The sequence below is a fragment of the Papaver somniferum genome, chromosome 2 (assembly GCF_003573695.1).
Source record: "Papaver somniferum cultivar HN1 chromosome 2, ASM357369v1, whole genome shotgun sequence".
Classification (NCBI taxonomy): Eukaryota; Viridiplantae; Streptophyta; class Magnoliopsida; order Ranunculales; family Papaveraceae; genus Papaver; species Papaver somniferum.
In genome coordinates this window covers 206,509,784-206,532,888 of record NC_039359.1, presented here as the reverse complement: position 1 = coordinate 206,532,888, position 23,105 = coordinate 206,509,784, and the positions used below count along the sequence as shown (strand labels likewise).

Sequence of the window (23,105 nt, the reverse complement as noted above, 5' to 3'; positions counted from 1 at the left end):
TTCTCTCAACAACTACTTCCTTCGGTTCACCATCTTCTTTCTTCAATTTCACAGGGATTTCTCTTTTCTTCTTCATTGACTTCGAGATTTCTCTTTTTTTCTTCATTGACTTCGATTGGATGAAGAAGTTGTTGAAACTTGAAAATCAATGGATTCCATCAAAAGTTAGGGCAAAAGGTAACTGTCTTCTGTAATTTTTTCTTATAACTATGATTTCGATTTCGGTAATGGTTTTATTTTTAATCAATTGTTGAATAGAACCCTCTGGTGGTTGATTTCTGGGTGTGGGTTGTGATTTTGGTTCAGATTTATGTTATTGTTGAAGATTTTAAAATCTAACTCCCTCAAGACTCTCTATAACTATAAAATGGATTCAGAGTTTAGAGATAACTCTCATAGTCTCATATCAATCCCCCCCTCTTTTCAATTTAGTTAAAAGAGTCACTTTTCCTTCTTGATTTTACTGATCTGTGCTCTTTTTGTTTGTCTACTACCAGGTTTCCAACGGAGCTGGAAAGGGCTTTGATGTGACGAATTTCTGGTAATTGCGCTCCAATCCTTAACTTATGCCTATTTTTCTCACTAATTTGACTTGCATAGGTTGCTAAAAATTTTAATTTGGATACTATAGATTCATATTATCTGTTTGTTGGTTTGACTTTAATCTAAGATCTCTTCTTGTTTCGCAGAAATTTTGTTTCTCTAATCCATAGTTGTTCTGCACCTCCTTTTACGGACTCTCATAGATTGTCTTCTGTTTACTCTTTATGTTCATATGATGGATTTCCAAGACTTCACAATTATTGACAAGAGCTGGATAGGACTTCCAAGAGACCACGATGCATTCAAAGCAGGAGTTCGAAATTTCATAGACTATGCGAGCTGGGATTTAGAACCCGACCAGAAAATATTTTGTCCTTGTAAGGATTGCAATAACAATAAGAGAGAGCTTGTGTCTGTAGTGCACGGACATATTCTGTGGAATGGCTTTATGCCGGGATATGTGGATTGGGTATACCATGGAGAAGGGGAAGACCAGGTGAGGGAAACAACCAATACTGGAAATGTGGTGCAGGACGACGATGAAGAAATGTCTGATTTGCTGCAAGAAATGAACTATGACGCCTCCAATTTTTACAAGTTGCTGAACGATGCGCAGGTGTCACTATATCCTGGCTGTGAAAAGTTTTCAAGATTATCCTTCATTGTGCACTTGCTTCATGTCAAGTCCCTCGGTGGATTGAACATCAAGGGGTTTGATGCGTTGTTGAGTCTCTTGACCAAAGCCTTTCCGGATGCCAAACTACCAAAGAATTTTTATGATGCTAGAACAACAATCAAGGGCTTGGGGCTTGGCTACATTTTGATCGATGCTTGCGAGAATGATTGTGTTTTGTTCTGGAAAGAGAATGCAGATAAAACTTCTTGCCCGGTATGTCATGCTTCAAGATGGAAAACTACTGAATTGAATGTGGATAACGAATCAATCAGAAGAACACCAAGAGGTAAAAACATTCCAGTAAAGCAATTGCGGTACTTCCCATTAAAGCCAAGACTTCAGAGGTTATTTATGTCTTCAAAGACCGCTTCTTATATGCGATATCATGCCAAAAGACGTCCCAAAGATGGAGTTTTGAGGCATCCAGTTGATGCAGAGACATGGAAGACCTTTGATAAGAAGCACCCAGAGTTTGCAGCTGATCCTCGCAATGTAAGACTTGCATTAGCAACTGATGGGATGAATCCGTTTGGGAATATGTTGCATCCACATAGTACATGGCCAGTTGTTCTCATCAGTTATAACTTACCACCGTGGTTGTGTATGAAAGAGGAAAATTTTATCTTGTCTATGATAATTCCTGGACCCAAATCCCCAGGAAACGACATCGATGTGTATTTGCAACCACTCATAGAGGAATTGAAGGAATTGTGGGATGAAGGTGTTGAAACTTACGATATTTCAAAGAAAGAGAATTTTAAATGTCGTGCAGCATTACTTGGCACCATCAGTGATTTCCCTGCACTAGCTATGCTTTCCGGGTGGAGCACCAAAGGGGAATTTGCTTGTCCGTGCTGTGGGCCTGACCGATGTTCAGAACGACTGAGCAATGGGGGCAAGTATTGTTACATGCATCATCGTCGATACTTGCCTGCTGGTCATCATTGGCGCCACCAGAAGTCAGCCTTTGATGGAGAGAAAGAACTTCGAGAACCACCACATCTGATGAATGGGGATGAAATTGCTCAACAGCTGGCTCATTTTCGACAAGTTCAGTTTGGTAAGAACGCCAAACAGACTGGTCTGACAGAAATAACACTAGTTACTTTTGAACACAACTGGAAAAAAAAGAGCATATTTCATGAGTTGCCGTACTTAAGCTCAATTATATGTTTTCATAATGTCGATGTGATGCACGTTGAGAAGAATATTTGTGAAACTGTATTGGGCACAGTGATGAATGTAGAAGGGAAAACGAAAGACAATCTTAAGGCCCGGTTGGATCTGATGGACTGGGGATTACGGCCGGAGTTACATTTGAGACAAGAGGGAGATAAAATAGTGGTGCCAACAGCTTCTTTTGTCATGTCGCCCAAAGAGAAGGAATCTTTTTGTAGAACTTTGAAGGATATTAAGGTTCCCGATGGATACTCATCAAATATTTCTCGGTGTGTGAACGTTAAGGATCGAAAGATTATGGGTCTGAAAAGTCATGACTATCATGTATTAATGGAATATTTATTTCCTATTGCCTTACGTGGACACTTGGATGGGGATATATTGGAAGCACTGAGTGAGTTATGTATGTTTTTTAAAGTGTTGTGTACACGGGTTCTCAAGATAGAGGATCTGGATAAACTACAAGATAGTATCGCAATTACTTTGTGCAAGTTGGAAAGAATATTCCCCCCATCTTTTTTTGTTGTGATGATGCATTTGCCCATTCATCTAACACAACAAGCAAAGGATGCAGGTCCAGTTCAGTATCGGTGGATGTATCCGATCGAGAGGTAAGGGTATTCATTTATTTTATGTGCAACATTTGTCTAATTACATTGACGACTTGGGTGAATATTTCTTTTTGTAATTTTTTTTATACAATCACTATTTTTGCATCCTTTGAAGTCTTACTGTAATTACTTTAGGTATCTGCGTAAGTTGAAGTCTTATGTGCGGAATAAAGCTTGCCCCGAAGGATCGATGGCTGAAGCATACCTTATAGATGAATGTATCACTTTTTGTACGCGTTACTTGAATAGTGTTGTACAAAATTTAATAAACTTGAAAGGAATGAGGATGATGAGGCGCCACAACCTGATGATCGATTAATAGTTTTCAAACAATCCGGTAGGCCCGTTGGAGCTGAAACTTGGGGACAGCTTACGGAGTCAGAGATGAAACAAATCCAACTTTATGCTTTGCTGAATACCAAAGAAGTGCAGCCATATGAGGAGTGCGCGTGCTATTTATTTGTGTTTTTATAGCCATTAACTTGTTCAAGATCTAGTAATATTTTAGCAGTGTTGTGGTTAACTATGTTAAGCGCTGCACCTGCAGGGAACACAAAAGTGAGCTGCAAAGCCGTGGCTTAAGAGACGCCGACGTTAATAGAAGACACATCAAAGAGTTTCCTGATTGGTTTGCAACTAAAGTAAGTACCGATATATCATTGTAACACAATTTCTTTTGCGATTTTAATGACTTTCACTTCGTTTTTTTCGTCATTGATAAACATCTCTATGCATGTATGAATAGATATACCAATTGCATAAAAAAGGTCAGGTGAGTGATGAACTATATTCGTTGAGTCAAGGTCCTGCTAAAGAATGTTTGAGTTACAATGGCTACATTATCAATGGGTTTAGATTTCATACAAGAGAGTGGGAGAGTCGACGAAAGTCACAGAATAGTGGACTGTGTGTCCCTCGGGAAGACGAAGGTGTAGCTGAAGATGAAAATGATTTTTATGGAGTTGTGAATAATATTATCGAGGCACGGTATGTGGGTCAACTCCGAGTTCTTCTTTTCAAATGCGATTGGAGACCGATTGCAGGAACAGATGAGTTTGGATTTACTAGTGTCCATATGAATAGAAGATATTATGTGAATGAACCGTTTATTTTAGCATCTCAAGCACAACAGGTTTTCTATATCAATGATGTATATAATAAACAAAATGAAGTGGTTATAAAAACGCAACCTCGTCGGTCTTTCAATATTCCAGAAATAGATTCGGATGGGGAGACTGAAACAGAAAGCTCGACTTCTAGTGAGGCATATCAAGAATGGCATTCAAGCTATTCGATAAAAGATCTTAGAGGAGAGCCACATCAGGATCGCAGTGACAGTTTTGTTTGGGATAGGAACGACGTTCCCCCAGAAACTATCAGTCGTGCTGCAGCAGCAGTAGCTTGTCGAAGCCAAGAAGATGAAGAGGAAAATGACACGGATGCCGTTTACACCTCTGATGATGAGGATGAGTATGAATTTGATGATAATAACAACCGCGATGATATGGAATTTTAATAGTGGTGAGTATCATTTCATCTTATTGATCTAATAAAAGTTTTCCCCTTTGTGATGCTTGGATTATTTTGAATTTAAGTTTAATCTATGATGAGTTAGTTACTGAGTTATCTATATGTTGTAGGACTTGTCCAGTTATCGACTGCAAATGCCTTGCAAAATGGACGGGTTTCTATGTTTCTCTTATTGGGGTGGGGTGTTGCGAGGCTATCACCTGTTAGAAGTAGAATTTTTTTCCCTGCGAAAGTTGAGTTATGAAACTACTTTGACATAGGGTACTTGGCAATTTGGGAAGACATGACAGTTCATATTTTTAATCTTGTAAACTTCTCTTTCACGATTCCCACTTTTAATCTTTTGTAAACTTTAAGAGTGTTTCAAGACATTCATTTTCTTGAACCATTTCCATGAATGATAATCTAACCGGAGTCTTGTAAGGATTTAAAATAATGGTATGTTAAAGAACCTGTCATTAATTGTCTTTTCTCAATCTATTCATGCCATTAATTGTCAATTCTCAAAATTGGTGTTGTCAAATTTGAGTCAGGATGCATGCTACTCATTTACTCTGCTAGGTTTGGTTATTCTTGTGAGAAGGTTGGTTGTAAGTTCTGATTCTTAATTCAAGATGATTAGTCTTATCACTCCTAATTCAATGTACTGTCTATTCTGCTCTAAGTTCTCATCTTTTGGTCTTCAATTAGATTCTATAAATTTGCAGCTCTGTATGCTTCAGTTTTTCATCCAACAATTAGTAGCTTTTAGCTGTTTCTTTCTTGTTTCTCCTCAAATAGTTTGGTTTCATAGAAAGTGTGTAAGTCAGTTTAGAAAAATGGGTCAGCTCAGTAAGCTTATGCCAGCAGATCAAGTAATAATTCTTGATTTGGATGAAGATGTAAAGGAGTTTCCCTTCAGGTTTGCTGCTCTCCTTTGTGATGATAGCAAAAACTACCATAAGACTTCAGTCAAGCATCAACTCAACAGGGCATGGGCTATCAACTCCCCTGATTTTAAGTTAGCAAAACCTTTTATTCAAGGAAATGGAATTTAGAACTTGTTTTTAGTAATGTTCAAGAAGAGGAAGGATAAGGAAATTGCTTATGCTGCAAGACCTACTCTGATTTTTTGTCAGCTTTTTGCAGTTCAGCAGCTTGGTCAGTTAGAATCCATTTTTGATCTGGTATGGGAAATTACTCTGATGCCATTGCAGATCAATATTCACTCAGACCTAGTCAATAGAGGTCTAGTTAGGGAAATTCTGGACCAGCTTGGTAATTTTGTAACTGCTGACTCTCCTGCAGGCAGTTTATATGATGCAAAACTTATGGTTCCTTTAAAAAATCCTCTTACTAGGAAGGTTGTTTCTAACACTAGTAAAAGAACTTATATAATGTATGCCTTTTACCCTAAATTACCTTTTAGGGCTTGTAAGAGATGTTTTGTCCAGTATCACAATGAAGCTCAGTTCAGGGATATTCAAATGAGGATTCTTGTCAGGGCACTTCCTGCACCAACAAGGAATGCTTCTCATGTTGCTGTTACTAGGAGGCAATAAACCTCGGAAGTTGGTGAGAGTTCAAATGATGGAAAATCTAAAGCTGCTACCACTTTGAATCTTCATGGAGCTGTTGTTGACCACTCAAAGCCTTCAGCTTTTTCAGTCAGTCTTCAGCCATCTGCAACCATTAAGAGTACTGGTTCATCCTTCTTTGCTCCTGTTGTTTCCTCCTCGACAACTAGGTTTGCTCCTCTCACTATTAGGGAACCATCTAGCAATGGAGCTCAGAATGAAAATGGGAATCATGGCATGAACTTTTCTGGATTCTCGCAATCTTATGAAAGCATGGTTTTTGGAACGGATGGACTTTTGCATGATAGGAAAGGAAAAAGATCTCGAACTTCCTTCGAATCTTTTGCTCAGGGTAATTACTCAGCCTCATCGTCTTTTAAAATGATTCCCACACCTCATTGGCCTCCTATCTCTTCATTGCCACCTTTTAACCCTCCTGCTGATTTGTCTTTTTCCTCTGGGAACTCTACTACTTCTGCTAGTAATGCTAATGTCGAGGCAAATGTGATTTGGTCCACCACAACCTCAGATTTTGCTCAAAATATCTTTTCAGATAATGGTTTTATCTATAGTGCTGCTTCAGAAATGAATTGTAACTCTAAATTGATGATGCCTGCTAACTCGGAGATGGACTTCTCATCTTATGTGTAAAATAAGGATGAGCGTTTAAAAGATGTGTTGCTTGAACCTATGCCCCTGACAATGCCTCCTCCAGAGCCTGAGATTACGGATGAAGAATTAGAGAAGGAGGTTGATCTCATGATGATGGATGTTGACCCTGCGGATGCAGTCCTTTCGGATGCTCATGACCAAGTAAGTCCCTAAGTTTTTATTCGAAAAGCGTTTCTTTAGCATTATTTTGATTTCGATTTGCGCTTTGGTTTGTGGTGGTTATTGCTTGTCTTTACTATTTATTTGTTTGAATCCTTTTTCTTTTTCCGCTACGAAGTTTATATGTTGGAATATGCGTGGTTGTTGCTCTGATAAAAAATGGCTTCACCTTTTGAACCTTTTTAGAAAGCATCGACCTACTGTTATCTGTATAATTGAAACTATGGTTGATAGTGAGACTGCTAATAAGTATACGCATTTTTTACCTTTTGATTCTTGGAACATTGTTCCTGCTATGGGTAAAACTGGTGATATGGATTTGGGGTTTTTTAAAAATTCAAGTTAAGATGTTTTAGGCAGTACTTTTAATATGATTCATGTACTATGCGATATCACTCCAACCATTAAGAATTGTTTGGTCACTTTCATCTATGGAGCTTTAAATACTTTAGGTATCAGAAATCAGTGGAACTACTTGAAACATTTCAATGAGTCGGACAATAAGCTTTGGCTTTTATTAGGTGACTTCAACTTTATACTGAATGTCTCAGAAAAACAGGGAGGAACTGCTGAAAATTCGTTAGCGTCTGATTTTATTAAGAACTCTCTTTCGATGTTAAATATGCATGATGTTTTCACTTTTGGAAATCCGTTTACTTGGTGCAACAGAAGATTCAAAAATCCTTCTGAGCTTATATTTGAAAAACTGGATAGGGGAATTATTAATGATAATTGGGTTTCGCTGCTACCTCAAACTAGGGTTACGAATCTAGGTAGAGTTTTCTCAGATCACTGCCCCATCTTGCTGCAATGTTTTCATAGTACTGATAAACTTGTTATTCCTTTTAATTACTTTAAATGCTGGCAAGCTAGCCCTGAATTCAAAGATGTTCTTGTTAATTCTTGGAAAAGGGTAAATAAAGGCTCTGCAAGTTTTATTGTAGCTGGGAAACTCAGAAATCTAAAGCATGATCTCAGTCTTTGGAATTTGAACTCTTTTGGACACATCAAAACAACAATTAGTAGGTTGAATTCAGAAATTGAAAAACTGCAGAATATGGCTTATACTCCCTTTATAGGAAATTTTATTCTCAACTACTCTAAGCAGTTGGACTTTTGGTATGAAATAGAGAATTCCTTCTATAAACAAAAGTCGAGGATTGACTATTTCACGCAGTATGATAAGAATATCAATTTTTTTCATAATATTGTTAAGTTAAGAAACATGTACAACACCATACATATGCTTACAGATAATCAAGGTAATTGGCTGGAGAATAGAGATCAAGTCCTTCACCTCCTTGCTGATCATTTTAAAAAAATATTTGCTTCTTCTATGTCGAGCAACTCTGATATTGATGATGTTCTTATGGATATCAAGCCTATCATTTCTGATGAGATCAATTCTGACCTTGTTGCTATACCTTCTGAGATGAGATATTTACAACTGTTAAAAATATGGCGCCTTGGAAATCCCCCGGACCTGATGGTTTTCCGGGTGGGTTCTTCAGGGATAATTGGGATCACATTTCAACTGAAGTTATTAATCACGTACAAGGATTTTTCGCAGCAAATTTCTTCTTAAGCAGCTCAATCATTCTTTTATCGCTTTAATTCCTAAGGTAAGTAACCCCTCTACTCTGAATGATTTTCGCCCTATCAGCCTCATTAATACTGTTTACAAAATAATTTCAAAAATTCTAACTAATCCTTTAAAACCTGTTTTAGATTCTTTAGTATCTCCTTATCAGTCTGCATTTATAGCTAATAGGCAAATACATGATAACATCATCATTAGTCATGAAATTCTGCATTCCTTTAAAACTAGAAAGAGGAAAAATAACAAAGATGGTTTCATGGCTATTAAGTTAGATTTATCTAAAGCATTTGATAGGCTGGAATGGCCATTCATAATTTTTGTGTTTAAAAAACTGGGTTTTTCGGATGACTGGTGCCAGCTTATTCACCAATGCATTAGCACTGTCTCTTATTCTATTCTTGTGAATGGATCTCCAAGGGAAATGTTCTTTCCTTATAGAGGTATTAGGCAGGGAGATTGCTTATCTCCCTATATTTTTATCATTTGCATGGAAACTCTTTCTCAACTTTTGATTAAAGGCGAAAATGAGAAAGTTTTTCAGGGTTTCAAACTTAGAAAAAATAGCCCTGCCATTTCGCATTTATTTTTTGCAGATGACTGCATGCTCTTTTCAAAAGCTTCCCTTGTTTATGCTAAGAATTTAATGATAATTATTAATAAGTTTGCTAAGGCTTCTGGGCAGGCCATTAATCTTGAAAAATCTGGTTTCTTTACAAGTAAAAAAATGCATCATAAACATATCAAATTAATCTCTAAAGCTTTAGGAATTAAATTTCTAAGTAGTACGGAGAAGTACCTTGGTACTCCGTTGTTTGTTAATAGAGACAAAACTCAATCTTTTCATTTTCTCATTGAAATTTTTTATCACAGGCTTGGTAACTCAAAAAAAAAACTAATCTGAATGGGGCATGTAAAACTGTAGTGACAAAACATGTTCTTTCTAGTATCTCTATTTATCATATGTCTTGTTTCCCTTTTGCTAAGAAAATTACCTCTAAAATAGACTCTATTCAAAGATCTTTTTGGTGGTCAAAGAAAGATTCTAAAAGAGGGACATATTTTCGTTCTTGGGGGGATATAGGAAAATCAAAAATTTCTGGTGGTCTGGGTATTAGGAATTCCTTTGCTACCAACAGGGTCCTTATTGCAAAACTAGGATGGAGAATGTGCAAAAATTCTTCTCAGCTGGTAACTATTTTCTTAAGGATAAATACTACCCTAATCAGAACTTGTTAGAAATCGATAAGGCGGCAAACACCTCCTCATGGATTTGGAAAGGTATAGTCAACAGTCTGGTGTTTATTAGAGCTAATATGTTTATAAGGTGAATGATGGTAAGTCTACAAAGATATGGAATCATAATTGGTTGCCTGGTTATACTTGTCCTCCTTCTTCGATTAATTTCTGATTATAGAAATTATGTCCATGTAAATGAGCTTATTAATCATCATGATAACAACTGGAATATTAATCTTCTTTCTTCGCTCTTCTCCCCTGAGGATTGTATTAGAATTAGATCACTTAAGATAAATGTTCATACATCAGATGAAATAATGTGCGCGCACACTAATAATGGTAAGTATTCAGTTAAATCTGCCTATAAAGCTTTCATGAATGAGAATGTCTCAACTGATGATGCTACTTTCGGGAAAAGGGTATGGTCTATTGACTGTTTACATAAAATTAAATTCTTCATTTGGAAGATATTTGCGCATATGCTACCTGTTAATTCCCTTATCAAGTTTTATAATCCTGGCATTGATGAATGTTGTCCGTTATGTTCTAATGAGGTGGAATATGTCATGCACTTATTTATTCAATGCCCTATAGCATCTCATATTTGGTTTGCCCTCTCCTTTAAGCATCTTATTGTGGGTAACTATTATTGGATTGATGATATTTTCTTGTCTTGGTTTGATAAAAATTTGGGTTGTTCTCCTTATGCTGTGAATTGGCCGAGTATTGGTGTTGTGGTTTTATAGTCAATATGGAAGCTTAGATGTGATGTTATTTTTAGAAATGTTAAAATTAATCTGGATGATACTATTATGGATATTAGAAGGTCTTTAAATACTTATATTGTTGCTTCTATTCCCCTTAGAGTGCCTGTCTTCAACAATAGGCTTCCTATTCAGTAGATTAATCATATTTTGTTCATGGATGGCTCCTTCAAGAACATTAACATGGTTATCGGTTTGATTCTGTGTGACAATGCAGGAAGGATAAAAGGTTGTAAAGCGGATTTTGGTTTGATTCATGGTGCTGTTGCGGCTGAGGCAATGGCCCTAATTTTGGCTTGCTCCTGGGTGGGTGAGATGAATTTCTCCAGAGTCCTCTTCATCAGTGATTGTCTTCAGTTAGTGGATCTGGTTAATCAAGGCAAGGGTGATATTGACTGGAGAAGTCAAGACTTAGTAGAAGATTGTCGGATTTCTTTTTCTAGTTGTGTGAACTCTAGGATAGTTTTTATTAAGCGTTCTAAGAATAAGATAGCTGATCGACTTGCACGTCGAGTTAGGAAATTCAGCTTGAAAAACATTTGGAATTCTTCTCCTCATTTCTTGCACTCTATCATGAGAGAAGAACCCTTAACGGATATTTGTAATGACCTTTTGTTTTTATGCAATGTTTGTGTTTCCCAGCGAAAAAAAAAAAAAATCAAACCTTAACCGGCTTATATAACTCAAACTTCCAAAAATTTCCTTAAAACCGACGGATTTCTATTCCAACTCAAACTTCCAACAATAACTCAATATTTCCTTAAACGTTAGGGGCTTCTATTCTAAAAACGCCCAACTATATAACACATATTACAGTCTCGGTTAGACTTGTTGTTTCTTTTCATATTAGGTTAGGTTTTTCTTCTCGGTTAGACTTGTTTTATTTTTTATTTTCCTCATCAAAATTGGTACCGTACGTGTTTAGAAGTTTTTTTTTTTTTTTTTAGTATATATACTTATATACAGTATACAGTTGGAGACCAAGAAAATCAGCAGTTTTAGGGTTTAATCGTTTGTCGAGGATTTATTTATTTATCTTCAAAGAGTTAGGGTTTCAGAATCATGTCTGCCAGTATACCAGAACCTAATTTTCGTTGTACCAGAAGTAGAGGTGAAGGTGGGGTTAATGAACGCAGAATTAAACCGGAACCAGGAAGTAAAATAAGGCATGGAGTTGAATCAGAACAACCCGAGACTAGTGAATCTCGTAATGGTGTTGCTGATCGAAGAGTTCTACGTTCACAGTATCTTGCTTTAAGGAATAAGATACATGATCAAAGAGAAGATATTTCGGATGCCAATTCTGATAGGTTCAAATCTATATTTAACCAAGTTGAAAACTTGCATCAGATGGTTACAAAGTCGAGAGAACAAGTTGCAGATGCTGAGGCTCTATTAGGCATTGCCAACACCTTGGCGACGTCTGTTAAAGCACAGAATAGTGATGGTCTAACTCCAAATGATTTTATTACCTGCATGCTCCAAAACTTTGGGAAGCAAAATGGTGGAATGCGCGGTGAACAAGCCAGATTATATTTTGGTTGGAAGGATTTAGGTCTTGATGTATGTCAAATCTTCATGAAGGTTCGAGGATGCAATACGATGGTTGGACCTATGGATGTTGAACTCAAGCAGAGGAAAACTGTTAGTCTGAGGAAGAGGACTAGGAAACCAACTATGACTGAACGCCCTGAAAATCTTAATGACGCCGAAGAAGAGCAGACAACTGATACTGACAGAAACATGATCACTATGTATGACATCTTGAAGAAGAATAAGAGAGTTATGCATGATAATTTACTTCTCAACAGAGTTTCTTTTGCACAGACGGTGGAGAATTTATTTGCTCTCTCGTTTTTGGTGAAAGATGGTCGAGTTGGGATAATTGTTGATTCAAAAGGTCGCCACTTTGTTACTCCAAAAAATGGACCAACACCTGACCAAGTTGCCTCAGGGGTTGCTGCGTACAACCATTTCGTTCTTCGACTTGATTTCAAAGATTGGAAGCTGATGAAGGATACAGTTACTATTGGAGAGGAGCTTATGCCGCATCGAACTCCAGCAAATATCTCAAGTGATACTCAAGGGGAAGTGATCGGTGAAAGCAGTGAAGGTGCGACAGCTGGTAACCTAACAACACCGATTAGGAAGTTATCAAGGAACCGAAGTCCAATCAAACAAGAAGATTCAGTGATAGAAGACTCACCGGAAAATGTCAACTCTAACTTGAGTGAAGCTGCCATACGAAAGGGTAAGCGCAAACTTCGATGAAACCTCTTTTCAGGTGACCACATCTGGTGTCTTGCACATGATATTTGTTAATCTTTTTAAGTTTGTTCCTAGAAAAAAGAGAAGAAAGTAATTTTATTATTTCAATCTTCAAGAAATTCCATTGATATGCAGTTTATATACACGATTCCCCGCCTCGATGGAACTAAACTAACATTAGAGGACCATGGTTGTCATTTAGAGTTACATGTGAAAGCTTTATAACTTGCAGTGAATGAGATGGTATGCATTCAAGAGGCCTTGTGTGAGTAATCACTGCTTATAAAATAAGATTTTTGTTAGCTTGGTCAAGAAATGTATGAACTCCAGTAGTAAAATCTCGAATTTGTAAGTTTCTTCTTTCCCTGATACACCTCAAATTCTTGGATAGCCTTGTACTGTTTCCACTAGGCATTTCTGTTTAGTGATAAAAGAATCAGATGTTTCCTCGAAAAGATGACTGCATTGGAATTTTGTGTGATCACTACTCGTATGCCAAAAGTCTAGCATACATGATACAGCTATCAGTTCCAGCCCATGGACACTTACATATAAGCCTTTCCATATGCTTGTAGATTTAAAGCTGTTAGGCGATCGACGCCATTTATTATTTTCATCAATGGGTATACTATGGGATTGCATACTCCACAAAAATATCCAGTTCACAATTTCACATATGTTACCTTGACATGAAATTAAGCTTCTTTAGGGAGTAATGTCAACTTAGGTCGTGGGAAACGAACTCTGGCAAAGAAGATATGTTTCTTTTTAGCTGTTGACTAGTGTCATGTTGTTTGTTCCCTAGTCCCTTTGTTTCTTTTGTTCTTTTTCTCAAAATAATTTTTTTACCTTTTTTCTTCCAAATTAAAAAAATAATAATTAAGCTTCCTATCTGTCATATGGATCCATCAATGGTTTCAAAGATGGAGGTATCGCATCAATACTAAGAAAGGTACTCCATTTAAGAAATTATACATCAAAGATTTTAGGAAGCACTTGAGTATTTCTTAAACTTTTTAGAGAACATTTTTATTCCACCTTAAACGAAAATAGACGAGAAAATAGACTAGCGAACGCATAATTTAGCCACGACAAACAAGCATATCAAAGGATTTAGACAATGAACCACAACGACCAACAAGGCTCTAGTACGTACCAAGGTATCTAGTTCATTTTGCTTGAAAGATAACGAAGTATGCGCTTATCCAAAGATGTGTTATAGTTATTGGCGCGAGATTCAGCCCAAACTTGGTCAAACTCTGAGCGATCACAAGATAGTTCTTGTTGTTTTTGCTTCAAGCGACGTAATATAGTTTCCAATGCAGAAATTGTATTACTTCTCAATATATCTATCACTTCTAGTCCATACTCCCCATATAAGCGCTTAATGCACCTTAGGTTTGCAGGGGTCAAGTGATCCTCGATATGCATTTGCGTTTCTGGCTTTACCGTGTTGTCCTGGATCTTGCCTACCAATTCCTCCACACGCATCTTGGTTGAATCCACAGATCCGATTAAGATATCCAAATGGAACCTGTAATCTTCACATTTATTCTGCATTTTCTCATATCGACTTTTGGGTTTTGCTATGGTCTCGAACGAAATACCATCTAAGGCACACAGATTGTTCAGTACTTGACATTCAAGTTCCGTTGTCTGACTAGTAAAAGGTATCGGATGAAGCAAAAGCCGATAACTTGCACTACACCGTCGACCTAATTGAACTGGGTGTAAAGCCTCATTTGATTCTGATTCTTCAGTCCTTCCCGCAGATTTGATCAGTTTGTGAGGCCGCTTTCTTTCGCTGAAGTCTCCACCATCATCCATTGTCAGGGTTATCTGACATTCTTTCTGCAAGAAGGTATTGAAAGCCAAAATAAGGTGTGGATGACCTTTAAGCAATGACTTAATCTTTGCCGATACAACAACTACTACTGCAATGTCTTTTGTCCCAGATTTGGCGGCACCTTTCAGAATTTGAAGAAATTCATCATATTTCTCCTTGTTATCTTGAAAAACATTCTTTACAGCTTTCAAATAGTCGATGGAGGCATCCGCCACTGTTTGTTTCTTTGACACAACATCATCCTCTCTACTTCTTTTCATATCGGAAAATACACAAATAATTTTCAACAAATGATGTACTTTTTGATATCAATACTCGACAAGACAGACTGAATTTATAGATAATATATAAGAAAAGTGTGACTCCTAGTACCTTGGATCCGCAGATTCTAAGGTATATAATGGCATTTATAATGGCAACTGCAAGATTAAACTTAGCTTATATAAAGACAACTCTCTTTATTGATGTTTAGAAAATTTCTCAAAACTAAACACAAGCTCTAATCTTGCTCATATGATCGACCACAACTTTGGTGATCATATATATATAAAACTATGAATTCCTTTTCCTAGTCCTATTACCTTATTACATGTCTTTCCTTTTCTTAGAACTAGATGACTTCTAATTCCCTTAGGATTACATCAATTTCCTAATCTTGTCCTAACCAGCTTGTTAGTGACTTCTATGTTGAAGTTTAACCAACATTCTCCCCGTTAAGCTTCAACCTTACCCGTGACATATCTTGTACTCCAATCAGTTGTCTCATTTCTTCAAACTTGATCCGAGCTAATGCCTTTGTCAATATATCTGCTTTCTTCTCAGTTCCAGGTATGTGTTCTACGTTAATGACCTCCTTCTAGATGCATTCTCGTATGAAATGATACCTTTTGTGAATGTGTTTCGTCTTCCCATGAAACACTGGATTTTTAGTGAGTGCAATTGCAGACTTATTATCAATCTTGATGAGAACTTTTTCAGGTTCTCTTCCTTTGATTTCACCCAACATTTCTTGAAGCCATATTGATTGTTTAGCTGCTTCTGTTGCGGCCATAAACTCAGCTTCACAGGATGAGAGGGCTACAGCGTCTTGCTTCTGTGAACACCATGTAATAGGTGCTTCACCTAGATAAAATATATGACCAGTTGTACCTTTTCCATCATCTTGGTCAATATTATGACTGTTGTCACTATACCCAACAATTCCTTTTGATCCTCCTCGACCATACTTTACAGCTGATTGTTCCTCTTAGATATCCCAATATCTGCTTTATTACATCACCATGAGACTTGCATGGACTCTGCATATAACGGCTTGCTACTCCCACAGAGAAAGCCAAATCTGGTCTTGTGTGTAATAAGTATCTTAGGCATCCAACATTTCTTCTATAACTCGTTGGATCAATCTCAGCTTCTTCTTGTGCCTTTGAAACTTTAAGTCCAAACTCCATTGGTATCTTAGTTGGATTACAAGTTTCAAGTCCTGCTTCTTTCATAATTCTCCTTGCATAAGCTTCTTGTTTAATCTGAATCCCATCTACTCCTTGATGGACTTTTATGCCAAGGTAATAAGTGAGTTTTCCGAGGTCTGACATCTCAAACTTTGATGACATTTCTCTCTTGAACTCATTGATCACCTTAAGGGAGTTGCCAGTCAAAAATAGATCATCTACATAGACTGCAATCACAAGAAGCGTTCCCTTTTCTTTTCTTCTCTTCTGTATATTGATGTTTCTTTAGAGCACTTAACAAATCTGATTTCTCTTAAGATTTGATCTAACTTTGTATTCCAGGCTCGAGGAGCTTGTCTTAGACCATATAGATCTTTTGATAACTTGTAAACCTTATGCTCTTGTCCTTTTACTTCAAAACCTTCTGGTTGTTCAACATACACATCTTCTCGCAATTCACCATGTAAGAATGTTGTCTTAACGTCTAAATGATGTATTTCCCATGAGTTTGATGCTGCTTATGCTATTAAGAGACGAATTTTCTCTAGTCTAGCAACTGGTGCGAAAACTTCATCAAAGTCTATGCCTGATTCTTGAATGTATCCCTTAGCTACAAGTCTTGCCTTATATTTGTTGACAGTACCATCAACATTCCGTTTTATTTTGAAGATCCACTTAAGACCAATCACTTGTACCCCACCTGGCTTATCAACTAGAAACCAAGTCTTGTTTCTGTTGATTGAAATAATTTCTTCTCTACATGCTTGTGTACATTTAGTCGAGACCTTTGCTTCCTGAAAATTCCTTGGTTCATCATTAACAGAAAGTAGCATTATCTCACATTCTTCTGCAGCTTGAAGAACATAATCCTCCAGATACTGTGGCTTTTGTATCTGTCTTGTTGATTTTCGCAGTGGAATGGGTTGAGTTATTTCATCGATCTCCTCTTCTTCTTTTCCTTCTTCTTCTTCTTCGTTATTCTCAGTGGTTTCATTATTCTCTTCTTCTTCTTGATTAACATCATTGTTTCCATTAATATTGATGATTATGGGTCCTTTGCCTTCATTAATTAATTGACCCCATCTCATGTGAAACATTCCTGGATCCCTACTTGGTCCATCATTAGTTTCTTTCCAGTTCCAGTTTGCTTTTTCATCGAATACCACATCTCGACTCACTATTACTCTTTTCATTGTTGGATTGAATAATCTGTAAGCTTTGGATCCAGGCTCAATTCCTAGATACACAAGAGTTTGAGATCGATCATCCAGTTTCTTAAGAGTTTGCAGAATCAACTTTTGCGTATGCTTTGCAACCAAACACTCTTAGATGATCTAGATTTGGTTTCTTCTTTCGCAAACTTTGATATGGAGTCATGTCTTTCAGAGCTTTCCCAACTAAACATGATTCACAGATCCTTGATTCATCGTTTATCTGTGGTATCCCTCGAACCATCTTGTTCTGAGATATAGTTTTTAAGGTTCTGAAACTTATGTGTCCTAACCTTGCGTGTCACTTCCATGTCTGATCTTACAGTCTTATATTCAGACACATTAGCCTTCCAATCATGAGACTTATCTTGTAGAGTCTATTCTGTGAGCGTGAGACTCTAACTAAAAGTCTTCCACTTGGGTCATGAACTGTTAGATAATCTTGTCGCATTCTAACATCACATCCAACTTCTGTAGCTTGTCCTAAACTTAGAATGTTGCTTTGTAAGTTTGGGATGAAGTAGATGTTTGTGACAAGCTTCTGTTCTTCGGTCTTACTCTGAAATAGAATTGATCCTTTCCCTTCAATTTCTACAGAAGATCCATCTCCAAATTTCACTTTTCCTTGGATTTTCTCGTTGAGTTCAGAAAAATAGTGTCTCTTGCCAGTCATGTGATTGTTGGCTCCATTATCTATATACCAGATTCCTTCTTCTCCATCCTTTGATTCGTAGTTCTTTGGTATTAGTTTCCCTTCGTTTAAGAATATAACTTCGTGCATGAAAAGATTTGTATCTGCATCCCTTGTTTCATTCTTGTTTGCTTCTTACATCTTTTGTATTCTTCAGGGCATACAGAGGAGAAGTGTCCTGGTTTATCACATCTGTAACAAATAATGTTTGATCTATCCTTCTTTTCTTTCCCTTGGTTTTGATCATTCTGACTTGTTGTTCTATCTTGTGAGTTAAACCTTCCTCCCCTTCCTCGGCCTCTGTTTGCTCTACCACCTCTTCCATGACCTCTTCCTCTTGTCGCAGATTTTTGTTGGTAAGAGTTTGTGTACAAGAATTTTCCTTGAGTTTCTCCATTGTTTTCTTCATCAAGGATTCTCTCTTCATATGCTTTCAATCTTCCAATTATATCTTCATAGCTAGTCTTCTTTAAATCTAAGACTTGTTCGAGAGAGGCTATGATATGAATATACTTGGATCTTGGTAAACTATTGAGAAACTTCTTGACAAGCTTGTTCTCTTCAATAGTTTGTTCAAGTGATGAAGCTTTTGAGGCTATCTCTGATAGCTTTCCTGCAAAGCTATCAATAGTATCAGTGTTTTTCATCTTCACTCTTTCAAATTCAGACATTAAGGTTTGCAGACGGGCTTCTTTAACTCGATCAGCTCTGAGATTACGTGCCTTTAGTGCATCCCAAATTTTCTTTGAATTTTCCTGTTCACCAACTTGTAGAACAAGACATTCTGGTATTTCTTGAAAGAGTAATCCAATGGAAACATTGTTTTTGTCTGGGTCCAACGTACCAGGATCAATTGTTTCCCAAACTTTGTAGATTTTCATCAGTACCTTCATTCTCATGGCCCATACTGTGTAGTTTGTGGCGTTGAGGATTGGAACTTGTATTGATGGTGGCGTGAACTGTTTTTCACCCACAATGGTGGTTTCGTTTTCCATGGCTCAGAAACAAGCTCTGATACCAATAAATGGCAACTGCAAGATTAAACTTAGCTTATATAAAGACAACTCTCTTTATTGATGTTTAGAAAATCTCTCAAAACTAAACACAAGCTCTAATCTTGCTCATATGATCGACCACAACTTTGGTGATCATATATATATAAAACTATGATTCCTTTTCCTAGTCCTATTACCTTATTACATGTCTTTCCTTTTCTTAGAACTAGATGACTTCTAATTCCCTTAGAATTACATCAATTTCCTAATCTTGTCCTAACCAGCTTGTTAGTGACTTTTATGTTGAAGTTTAACCAACAATTTATTTCCTGAAGAATCTGAACAAGATATGCCACTAAATTCACATTAATTTTAATTTGTTCCCGAAACAAAACAAGTTTCTAAGTTTGCTCACACTGTGCAGTTAGTGATCCTACTACCATAAAACCTCCGAGTAAATCTCTTTATATGGCCATAGGGAATGTATGGACGCATTTATTTGGCTAATAAATGACACCATTGCCGTGTTGCAATATTCCCTGTTTTCAGTTTTCACCCATTTTGGTAGCACTACTAGACATTAACAGGCAATGAATAACAACGTTGAACAACGAGTAACGAATAACGACGACACTGAATTAGTATGGACAGGTTTTTGCTACCTCCTCTGACTTGGATGATCCCCTCATATTTTTTGGTATTTTAAGTTTTTGTTTGGCCAAGGAAATTGAATGCAACGTATGTCTCAGTGTCGGTACCCTATGGACATCGGGTTTGCGACATCAGTCTATGCAATGTATGCAAAACTCTATGGATAATTTACTGGTAGTAATAGCAACTTCTCGATCTCAATCTTTCTTTACTAATTCGCTGCAGTCTTCGTAGCAATATATTGTTATACTCTAGTACTGTCTCCAAGATAAAATAATTGTACAGTCTAGGTTTGTTCTACATGATATTACATTCAGTCACATCTATAAAGCACGGACATTGCAAAGTCTTTGGAACTTATTGCACTATGAACGTACAAGGTTGTCAACAGTGGTTAGCACTCAGGACTTTGAATCCTGCGACTCCCGGTAGGGCCTTTTTTACTTGCATCAGTGTCAGTTTACCATTTTGTTTTGGTGAAATTAATATAATATCTTTTTTGGGATAGATGATTGAATTCAATTCTTAATTTTTCTTGGATATATTATAAAAATGAGAAACAAAAATAGATAGATACTACAAGAAAACATGGCTTAAGCGACCAAAATCTTAGCAAGATCCCGAAGTTTTGGTCGCTTTAATGGTTAAGCAACCAAGTTTGCAACCAACATATAGTTTACTCGCTGTAAATTTATTTCCACTGTTTTCAAGCGACCAATAAAGGTGTATGATTGCTACATCACTTTTTCAAGTTGTCCACAACAACTACAAAAATACTTGAGTCGCTACTTGCTTTGAGCCATCATAGGGCAGCAATTCAAAAAATATTTGGTTGGTATAATCCTATCTCAGCTACCAATAGTCTTAGCCACCACTCTATCAAAGAGAAGTCATATCATACAATTGGTGATTTATTTACTAAGTTTTTTCTTTTGGCCATTCTAAATACGCTCATGTAACTAATAAAAAGAATTAGTTTGTTGGTGAGTAAGATTTATCTTAATTAAGGATACATGCATCCCAAGCTAGCAAATGATTTGTACCTCTCGATGATGTTCCAAAAAAAAAAATGAATGGTAGTAAAACCGATCCAGAGAAAATGAATGGTAAATTTTCTAAAATAAGGATATCATCCCATTGAAATGTTGTTGGTTGTTAGGTGTTACCTTGCCGTTGTACCATTTGGTCCCAGTTCAGCAAACAATTTTTTCAAGCTAACATGTGAAGGATATAAAAGCAGTCAACTAGTCAACTACTAAGTTTTTATTGGGATCGAAATACTAGTGGCTCTTAGCTGGAATAACTTCTTTACAAAAAGTGGTGGAATTTTGCCGCCAGAAAGTCCCCTTTAATTCAAAACAATTAAATTTTGCTGCCCAGAAAGTTTTCTAATTCAAAATGAACTTGTGGTCGTCGGATAAAGTTGGCAATCCGTATGAGGTTTCCTTTTGGATTAATATCCGTGGATTATACATTTTAGTTTCCTATTGGTTAGATTAATGTCGTAGGGACTATGATTGTTATCCTAGTTTCCTATTGGTCCAATTAATGGCATACGGATCATGATTGTTATTCTACTTTTCTATTGGTCGGATTAGTATCATACGGATTACAAAATTAACGGACGGTGTAGATTCATTTTAGCATGCTCATACAAATTGGAAAGTTGTGTGTTTCTCTTTGTGCTAGTTCAAACTCGTGTATTCGACTTTATTATCACTTTTGATACGAAAAAATCAAAAAATGTATCAATAAATTTAGGATATTATTATCGGCATTCAGTTATAAAAAAATTCCGAAAAATATATGGGAATGTAGCAGGAAAATAAGAAAGTGATTTTTCTTTGTGCTTTCTCTTTGTCAGTTGTGCTTTCTCTTTGTGCTTCAGTTGATTTGAATTTCGACTAATCACATAGGTCATGAAGCAATTTTGAGTAGTCATACTGGTCATGAACTTCCATGATGGTGTAACGGCAAGCAATGAACCAAGAAGCTCCAGGAGGGTTAGACTCAAACTTAGGAGGATACATCATCGAAATCGATAAATATAAAGATCAGTGGTCGTTTGAACTACAAATGTGGTATAACGACAAACAAATTAAGAACCAAGAAGCTCCGGGAGGGTTCTGACATCAAACTTAGCATGATACATCACGGAATCGATAAATATGAAGCTCAGTGTAGATTCGAAACTTCAGATGTGGTATAACGACATACAAACTATGAACCAAAAAGCTCCGGGAGGGTTCTGACTTCAAATTTAGCAGGATACATAATCAAAATCGATGAATCAAACCATTCACGAGTAATATTACTCAGGAATTTCTCAGTAACCTTAAACACACATATATCGTCAACTTCGAGAAAGAAACTCGCTCCGATATTGAAACCTGACCAGGAGCGGACTATACTATAAATCTGACAGTTCCAAAAAAGACGATGAATCGAACAATTTACGGGTAGTATTCCACGGTAATATTCTCAGAAACCTTAAACACATACAAATTCGTCAACTTCGAGAAAGAAATTGACTATGAGATGGAAACCTGGACAGGAGCGGATTACTATAAGTCTGAGAGTTCGCAAAAACGATGAATCCAACCATTTATGGGTAAGATTCCATGGCAATATCACAAGCACTCATATGCCTAAGGAAAATTCCACGAATTACAACTAACTGAAAGTTCTAACACAAACCCAATATTAGAATTAATGATTATAACAAGAATACAAAAACAAATCAGAGTTCAATGAGATATTGATATTTGGATATTTGTTTACATTGATGATAACATGAGAAAGGCGGAGTCCAAGAAAAATTGAGTGACTGAATGATATCATGCTAAGTTTGAAGTCAGAACCCTCCCGAAGCTTCGTGGTTCATAGTTTGTATATCGTTATACCACATTTGAAGTTCGAATCGACATTGAGCTTCATATTTATCGATTTCGATGATGTATCATAGTTTTTACGCTTCTTGAGTCTAACAGTGTGAACTAAAGCTACTTCATGACCTATATGACTTGTCAAAATTACTTCATGACCAATGCGAATAGTCGAAATTCAAACCGTAAGCACAAAGAGAAAGCACAAAAACACAAAGAAACATACCAATTATCGAATTCATTTTTCATTTTCCCAATTCATTCTTATACATTTTTTGGATTTTTTATATCAGAATGTCGATAACAATGTGCTAAATTTATTAATATTTTTCCTGGATTTTTTTTATGTCGAAGGTTGATAATTAAACCGAAAACATGAGTTCGTATTAACACAAAGAGAAAGCACAAAGAAAACACACTTGCCTTGATCCGTATGACACTCTTTACTTAAATCTATACCGTCCAAATATTTTCACAATCCGTATGACCCCATCCTACCACATCTTATCCGTTCAAATTCTTTTAGATAAAACTATTTTTTTTTCTCTCACTTATCTTCATTCACTTCTCTCGTCTCTCATCTT

The 23,105-nt window shown here is 36.7% G+C and overlaps 2 protein-coding genes across 2 annotated transcripts; both read left to right on the top strand.

Annotated features, from left to right (window-relative positions):
• Window positions 1–778: 778 nt before the first annotated feature.
• Window positions 779–4,525, top strand: LOC113352657. The gene is made up of 5 exons (XM_026596455.1): window positions 779–3,009; window positions 3,125–3,152; window positions 3,259–3,452; window positions 3,557–3,650; window positions 3,755–4,525. The coding sequence occupies exons 1-5, from the start codon at window positions 779–781 to the stop codon at window positions 4,523–4,525; spliced, it is 3,318 nt and encodes a 1,105-aa protein (XP_026452240.1).
• Window positions 4,526–11,588: 7,063 nt separating this feature from the next.
• On the top strand, window positions 11,589–12,797 carry LOC113352656 (non-structural maintenance of chromosomes element 4 homolog A-like). Its single transcript, XM_026596454.1, has one exon. It carries the CDS (start codon window positions 11,589–11,591, stop codon window positions 12,795–12,797), a length of 1,209 nt encoding a protein of 402 aa, XP_026452239.1.
• Window positions 12,798–23,105: the final 10,308 nt, after the last annotated feature.

Coding starts and splice junctions, on each gene's coding strand:
- LOC113352657 (XM_026596455.1), top strand. CDS start 779: ATGGATTTCCAAGACTTCACAATTATTGACAAGAGCTGGATAGGACTT. Junction 3,010..3,124: donor TGGATGTATCCGATCGAGAG/GTAAGGGTATTC, acceptor CATCCTTTGAAG/TCTTACTGTAATTACTTTAG. Junction 3,651..3,754: donor CTGATTGGTTTGCAACTAAA/GTAAGTACCGAT, acceptor ATGTATGAATAG/ATATACCAATTGCATAAAAA.
- LOC113352656 (XM_026596454.1), top strand. CDS start 11,589: ATGTCTGCCAGTATACCAGAACCTAATTTTCGTTGTACCAGAAGTAGA.